The sequence below is a fragment of the Stegastes partitus genome, unplaced genomic scaffold (assembly GCF_000690725.1).
Source record: "Stegastes partitus isolate 25-593 unplaced genomic scaffold, Stegastes_partitus-1.0.2 Scaffold362, whole genome shotgun sequence".
NCBI lineage: Eukaryota > Metazoa > Chordata > Actinopteri > Pomacentridae > Stegastes > Stegastes partitus.
In genome coordinates, this window is record NW_007578093.1 from 339,354 (window position 1) to 347,853 (window position 8,500).

An 8,500-nucleotide genomic window follows, 5' to 3' on the forward strand; every position below is an offset into this window, starting at 1 on the left:
GCTATAGTTAGGTATAGTTGGCTATGGTTAGCTATAGTTGGCTATGGTTAGCAATAGTTGGCTATAGTTGGCTATAGTTAGCTATAGTTTGCTATAGTTAGCTGTAGTTAGCTATCGCTCCCCGACGCGGCGGTCGTGGGTTCGACTCCCGCTCACGACCCTCTGCTGCAGGTCTCTCCCCGTTCTTTTCCCCCTTTCCTGTCTGTCTCTATTGCTCTAAAATAAAGGCAAAAAGCCCAAAAAATATATATTTAAAAAAATAAGTATTTCAAACACTGTGGAAAGCCTTGTTAAAACAAAGTCATTTTTAATCAGAAATCAGCCTAGAAACACGTGTTTACTCCATTGTCTTATTAGACGATTACCAGACAACTACCTTTGATGGTAGAGAAGCTAACTCGGTGAAGTCTGTTACTAGAACCGCTGTAGTGAAATATTAGTGCTCTTACTTCCCCCACTGCCCATCTCTGTCCATCAAAACAGAATAAGTACGTGAACTAATATTGTTAGTATGTTTTCTCCCAAGTGAGGTGAGACCACCCACATTAGCTGGTGACGTAGACCAGTGGGTTTGTTGTGAGGAGTGAGTCTCCCCTGGTGTGGAACAAGTAGCAGCACGCTGCCACTGCCATGAAGCAAAGTGTTGCTATACCAGGCAGCAGAGTTAGTGGAGCCAGCCATGACTAGATCTGCACCGCTACTGGGAGTCTGTGTTGTATTCGCTGTCACCTCCAGCATTCATCTAAGAGCTGTGTAAAATGCTGCTCAGCCGGGACAAACGTTACTGGAACAAACACAGAACGAGATAAAGTCATCAAACCACACAGACGCTGGTCTCTTCTCTGGTTTCCTGAATATTCTGCAGAATGATTGGCTAGTTTGGCTACTGGAGCAGAGGTGGTAGAGGGTCCACGCCGTCCTCGGAAAATGGTTTGGAGCATTTAAAAAATGCTAAACAATTCACACAATTTGTGCTGCATTTAGAATTTGACTTTTGGAAGTAGTTCTAAGTTGGAAGCGGTTTCCGATGCCCGATTCTAACTGTGCAGGAAGTAAAGTTGAGTGTTGTTAGTGTTACGGTTAGTGAAGTTGGATGTGAATTAGGGTGTGGACGCTTTGAGTGACAGGCTGGTACCGTCAGAGGTGTCGGCATTGGCCCTCCACCTCATCTCTCGGTGAGCTGGGAGGAGTGAAGCTCCCTAGATGGCGACGGCCAGACACCACGCTGAGCCTCAGACCTGCTGATCAGGACACCTGAGTGGCGTTGTGGAGGTTTGTCTCCACAACAAAATGTACTAATTCACATGTGGTGCTTTAGTTAGTAGGAGAATGGCCACAAATAAGTCACACTGGCCAACATGTTAGGCAGGGCAGCGCCTCTTTGGTCCATACCATGCTTCAGGCTTTGGATGCACACCTGTTGGTTTTAGACCTTTTATTATCTCGTCTTATTTAGAAGAGAATCCCTGACTTAACGTGAGAAGTTTTGCTGGAGAGGTGGAAGAACCACCAGATCAATGTGCTGCTTTCATGAGTCGCTGCATGAAACTAACTTCCCGACTCGTTTCTTTCAGGTGGCTGCTCGCTTCACACCTTCTGAACTCATATCTATGCAAAGTCAATCTGGTTAGTGAGCCTCATCCTGTTCCTAACCAACACTTCCACTCCCAGGCCTGGTGCGGCTGCCCAGTTCACACATTTCTGAGATCTAATCATGAACCTGCTAAAAGCACTTCTCTCTCTGAACCTTCCTGTGGTCATTTGTTCCCTTTCTGTATTTGTCTGTCTTCATTTCTCTTCCTCCTCCACTTTAAACCCCATCTGTCCTTTGACTACGCAGCCGTTGACCTCTGGGCTCCTGGAGGCTAGAAAAGTGCTCACATACAGAGACAGACAGACTTTGTTCAAAAGAAGAGAAAAATAAAATCAATGTGCACCATACAGAGAAGGAGAACATAGTGACGGCGGTCCAGATCTGTCCAGAGCTCTTGTTCTCTGCCCCCAGCATGCCCATTATCCAATCTGAGAAAACCCACTGTGAGCCTGCGACACCCATTGAATCATCAATGTCATCTCGTCATCGTCCCTAAATCTGACTGTGGCCACAGAGACGAGACAGAACGGGCACGTCTCTGCACGTCCACGCTGCAAATATGCAACTAGTATTTGTAGTAGTAGTATTAGAGCAGGAGAGGAGGAGGAACAGTGAAACAAGGAAGAGATACAGGGACCACAGCAGAGGAAGAAACAACATTCAGAGTATTTCGTACCTGCATCCTCTCCAGCATGTCGAAGAACTCTGCAGACTGAAAGAGAGAAAGATCACAATGTAATGTCAAGCATGTAAAACAGGCTGAAACAGTGACGGCACAACGCAGCCGGTACAACAGCACAGTCGTCACACCTAAGCTGACTCTCATTTACACCTTGTGCAAGTGTTTCAACACCTAGTCCAGAAGCCAAATGTTGGATGTAAACGTCTCACTGATAGCGTTGGTCCTGATCACAGCTGGTCTAGCTGTGCTGCACAACTCTCCTGCAAAGGAGAAACTTTGCTGTGTCAAAGGGCAGGGCAGGGTGCACACGTCCCCACATGCAGCCACACTGATAAGGCAGCACTTCCTCACAAAGCAGCATAAACGCACATAAACACACAGACTGGAGCCTCGACGGCAGCGTTCACACGTCCTCGTCCCCGGAGCCTCCGCCGGCCACACCAACAGGCTGCGAGGTGATAATGGTCCGCAGGCGCTTTGTGCTCGCATTGTGTCGCGTGGATGAGTGTGTGATATGTGCACGGTTTAGGCTGCAAGTGTGCGCGCGCACACACACACACACACACACACACACACACACACACACACACACACACACACACACACACAGAGAAAATGTCGATCCCTGGCATCAGAATTAAACTTCCTGCTAGAAAGAGGAGCCAGTTTAAAGGATGATAGTTACAAAAGCAGCCTGAGCAGCGTCATGCTTCCTGTTTAGCTCTGAAGTCCAAAAACCGCCAACAGGTGTGAAAGTTATCTTTGTAAAGAACTGCTGAAATTACACCGTTTATCAGAGCCAGAAACTGTGAAAACAACTGTGAGATTTTCAAATCTCGACCAGTTCCTGGACAACTCATCTGTTCAGCCAAACTCAAAAGTATGATATTTCATCAGAATCACTTTGTTCTATATGTGTCATTTACAAATTCTGCAAAATGAAGCTGTTCGCTCTAACCAGACTATAAAATACAACAAATTCTGCACTATTGGTGCAACTATGAAGCCAGCAGTGACTCAGCTGCTACCAACAGTTGAACTGGGCTGAACTGGAGGCTGTGTTCACACAGAGCAGAGAGGAGACAAGTGTGGAACCAAATTACAACCTGCAAATACTTACTCGTCTATAGCATGGAGAGTCTCCTTTTGGCTGTATGGGTAACACTTATATACTGTCCTTACTGAGTCCATGACTTATTTTGGTTTATTTTTCTAAATTAAATAATCAAACCCATTCAGCATTCTTTGTTTGTGATTTGTATTATTGACACGACTGTGTCCTGATGCATTGAGGACAGTTTTTGAATTCTCGCTACTTCTGTAGATTTGCAGGACTGTATTTGCAGCAAAAATGAGCCCACAGCAGGTAGAAATGTGACAAAAAAGAAAAAAAGCACTGCAGTTTATCATACCATACCGATAAACACTATACGAGGAGCCACCGTGCACGGACATGCAGTATCACAGAGGCTCAACCAGCAGCGTCGTAAACCACACAGAAAGAGGAACTAAACATAAATGCCTTACCAATGACCCGCAGCTGGTCTGGAGATGTGTTTAACTGTTGTTTAATGGCAGCTCCAGCTGTAAAAGGCTCTACATAACTCTATCCTGACAGCACCGGTATAAACTAAGCCGCATACTGGATACCTGTGAAGAATCTATAAATCCATCATCAGCACTCCCAATGCCACACACGGCTCTTATCAATGAGTTAATATTAACTGGTTGAGCTGCTGTGAGCTGATGCAGCGCTGGGACCTGCAGAGTCAACACCAGACACCCAGACCAGCAGTAGAACGGCGGCCTATCTCGGTTGATAGCAACTGTGGCAGCGCAACATGTGCTGTCAGCCAGTGGCACATGTTTGGTGACATGTTTGTCTCTCCATGTGCAGCACAGTGATGCCACTCCTTAACCTACTGCTGCAGACAGCTGACCGTGGCAGCAGCAGCGTCTGAGGAGGATCTTGGGGAGCAGACGGTGTATTCAAGGACATCTCCTACTAGAGCCCCGATCTGTCTCCTGCCTCACTGTCAGTCCACAGAACGTCTCTAGATGTTCCTCCTCTGGTCCTCGCTGCTCTGCCTCTTTTACCCCAGTGTGTCATTCTGCTACATGTTTTCTCTTCCCTCTTTATCTCTCTAGCCAGCATCAGCTGCATCTCTGATCTCCCACAGCGACCTGCAGCGGTGACCACAGGCTGATTAACCAGGCAGACTGACTGACCGACCGACCGACCGACCGACAGAGGCAGCTCCTGACAGAGGACAGGACGGCAGCGGTACAGAGCAACACAGGGACGTATCTAATATGACACTGGAGGCGCCTATTTGATTTCTAAACCTTGCTTGTGCAGCTGTGATGATTCTCAGCCATTCACGTGAATAAATGTCAAAGCAGAAGGAAATTGGACTTCTTTTTAAACCAGAAAATGCCTGTACTTAGGATTACATGCTGCCGACAGCTGCCCCGGTGTTATATTTACACAGTATTTATGATGCTGCTGAGTAGTTACGAATGAAAAGCAAAGATTCAAGAGAAATTAGCTTTAAGTGCTGAAATCTGAAGCCTATGCACGGTGTGCTGACACACCTGCACACTAAGCTGCACGCTCTGATCTCAACACACTACTAATCGGACTTCTTCATGAACAAACCATCTGGTAGTTGTTCGGAGTCGGCCAGTAAGGACTTACCTTGACGACGGCCGCCAGACATCTGAGCCTTTTGTGCCTCTGTCTTCCTCTTATTCTTATCCTCCTGCTAGATTTAGAAAAGGACTTCCCTTCAAATCATAGTACTCACGACTTTCTCTTTTAACACCTAAAGCTTGAACAGGAAAGTCAAGTTGGGCAGCAAACTGAATCATTTGTCAAACGGAACAGGTTGTTCCAGTGTTTAGGTCCAACACGCGGCAGAGTTTTGCTGTCTCACCAGTGTCTCTGCAGACCGTCGACTCATAGCTTTACACACAGTGTGCGTGGTTGGAAATGTCAAATCACAGAGTGAAACGCTCCAATGCACGTTCCATTATGTGACCATAACACTGTGAGGACGAACCCTGTCGACTGCTCAGGCCTTCTACATACAGCGGTAACAGTGGAGAGCTCTGCTACGAGCACAAGTCATGCATTAAAGCCAGCGGACATGGTACGCATCCAACACGCTTAAAGAACAGAGTTACCAGTCATGCAGATTTAAGAAAGATATTATAATTACTAATGCATTAATGTGCACATGACTGTAACGCAGCAGATAGTTTATGAGCTGCTGTGTAGTTGTCAGTGTTCTCCATTCTGTGAGAATGCATCTCGTTTATCATGTTAATTAGTTTATAGGAAGGAAAAAGGAAGCCGTCAAATAATGTCAGGGGAGTAAAAAGTTCTACTTCTGTCTGAGTTGCTATCAAGTGCACGTGTACAGTAGCAGAAGTGGAAATATAGAAGCACAAGTTCAAGCAAACAGCACTTGAGTACACAGAGGCTGTTTCCACCACTGCTGCACATGTTTACTCACCACTGCTGCCTAATCTCTCACCTTAAACGCCTTTTCAAACCACTTTCTCAGAGAGCAGAGGACGGCAGCAGCAAAGGGAAGTAGTGCCCTGTCCACTGTGTCATCTGGGTGAAGTTTAAACACTGACAAATGAAGACACGGAACATCTTCCTTCACTTATAACGTGCTTCTGATATACTGTTTCCTGTAAAACCTGGCTGTGGTGTTCTGAAGCAAACAATCCTCTCTGATGTCTCTGATAAACAGCACTGGAGCTCAGAGCAGTAGGTTGAACCCGTTCTAGCTTCGACAGCTTTAGATTTAAACAATCATATCAAGATCATTTGCAGTAGAACTTTACTCAAAAGTTTGTGCGATATCAGCTTCTGCATCATGTGTAGCGCTTCATGTGCAATAAGAACGTCTAATATTTAATACTTTCATGTCAGTGCAGTGCTCTGTTTCTTTCTCAGCTGCAACACGTCATTGTCATGTGTGATATTACTTATAATTACCCCAGAATGTGTGCCAGTGTTCCTCATTGCTGTTCTATTTTGGTTTTACTCTAGCTGCCTTTATTTTAGCATCGTATCACACTTCCATCTTATTGCCTTTCTACTATATAGGAACCTATTTCATATGTTGTGTCACTTTGTTTTGTTCTGAGCGCTATCTTCTGGATTAATTAGTTAATTAGTCATATTTATTCTAACCAAAGAGGTTAGAGCAACAACGAATGTGCACACTACACACCCAAACAGACTGCACGAAGGCTTAGCATTCCGAGAATGAAGACGCATGTTTCAAAACTCAATTCATGTAATTTTTTTCTATTGAATTTTACTGCCACAGCCTGTAATTCAACATAGGTAATCTCAGGGCACCTCACGCTGTAAGGTCAACACCTTCCAGTAGAGGAAAAACCCAACAAATTCTCTTTGAGCAAGCTCTTGTCAAAAGCCATGGATTGGATGAACTGTATTTATAGCAAATTATATGTTTGATCACTTTTCTATGAGTGTGACATTAGTGATGCATGCCATTACCTTACCATTAGACCGCTCTGGCTCACAGCTAAATTGTGGGTCTGTGACTGATAATTACCAGAAACCAGCCACATATCAAGAAGAAAATTGATGTCATCTGGCTTGACTTATATTCCCCTTATATATATCACATATTCTCTCATAAGTACAGCCTGTCTCCGTAGTCAGGCTTTCTCTGAGCTCTGTGCGCTCTGCCTCAGTCTTCAGCAGATTCAGAGATGACATCTTCTTCAAGGTCACCAAGCCGCAAAAACTGGCTCCATCTTCCAGGAACAATCACCTCTTCCTATAAATCAAGCTGTTAATCTCTTCTCTGCAAAACACATCCTCTCTTTTATCACGCAGAAGGAAAAATGAAAAATCCTTCAGCTTTACAACAAGGGAAGTCCTGTGTGAGTAATGCACGTCTGAAAAGATCGTAGCAAACGATCTCCTGGAACAGCACAAAGCGTTTCTATGAGTCAGTGTTCCAACACCTGAAGCAGGAGGATGCTCTGCACTCTGCTGGCTTTGGTTTCTGCTCATATTCAGTCAGATTTTTCTCTTTTTGTTTTCAGATGCTTCCTTTGACAACACAGTTTGCGTTCAGGATGCCATTAGTCTAGAATAAAGCTTGTGTCCCTTGGCAGTCCGTCATCATTCCATCTACTCTACAGCATGACGTAATTGTGACTCCGTTTTTCATAACACAACCTTTTATTGGCAAAAGGACGACCAACATAAAACCACCGGAATTGCAAAGGAAAGTGGTCGATAAGGAGAACCAACAACAAGTGAGATCAGGGCCTTGAAAACCAATTTAGGGACCTGCATACCGACAATCCCACATTGAGGTGTGAGAATCTAATGAAGGTGTCGCACACTTAAATCAGTCGATATTCCTTTAATTTAATGTGTTTAAAGAGGCAGTTTCAAAGACTTTATACTGTGTGCAGATCTCTCAACCGGCTCCTCCCTATTCGCTGCAGCTCGAGCACACCAGCTCACCTACAACTCTGCTAACACACTGTAGCACTACTCTACACTAGCCAGTGGCAGACGACAGAATTGGACTAATTCAGCCACATGCACTCACACCTAAAACACAGAAGGCTCAAGTTTGTTATGCATGAAGCTCCCAGAGTCCGAATCCATGTTTCTGTTGCCAACTGTTTACGTCACTCGTGAAATGTCTCCCAGCATATAAAAAACCTGGTACAGACATGTTAACAGGGTAAAAACCTAGTAAAGTATGACAGTGGCACAGAGCAACATCCAATCCCTGTGTGAGCTCTACATCCTGCCTCCAGAGGTTATCCTTTGTTTTACTGTCAAGCAGATGTTGGAAACAAGGATTAGAGAACTCGTGGCCTGGAGGAGCAGTCACAGCACACGAGATCAGAGCCGGATGCAGTTACACAGTGAAGTGAACATGTTGACTGTGTTTCAGAGTGATACTGGAATTTAATGATGGACAGGGTTAGATTAACAGAGGCCATAACTTGAATTCTGATTGCTTTTATGTCCTTGAGTATACATGTTTTATTGCTCGTGGAGGGCGAAAGCATGGTTTTAATTCATTTAATGCAGGAATCTACATAAACACTACATTCAGAGAGATGTAAACGAAAAGCGTGTGTTTCAGCCATAGACTGTATAAAAGATGGACGTAGCAACCGGTCCTGAAAAATGAAGCCAACCC

The 8,500-nt window shown here is 44.9% G+C and overlaps 1 protein-coding gene across 3 annotated transcripts in view; it reads right to left on the minus strand.

Annotated features, from left to right (window-relative positions):
- The window catches only part of rap1gap2a (RAP1 GTPase activating protein 2a), an 84,435-nt gene that overhangs the window by 15,660 nt on the left and 60,275 nt on the right, over positions 1–8,500 (minus strand). For all 3 annotated transcript variants that reach the window (XM_008284510.1, XM_008284509.1, XM_008284507.1), the window contains one exon: positions 2,271–2,306. In XM_008284510.1, coding sequence (XP_008282732.1) covers positions 2,271–2,306 — 36 coding nt within the window. The remainder of the gene's footprint in view (positions 1–2,270; positions 2,307–8,500) is intronic.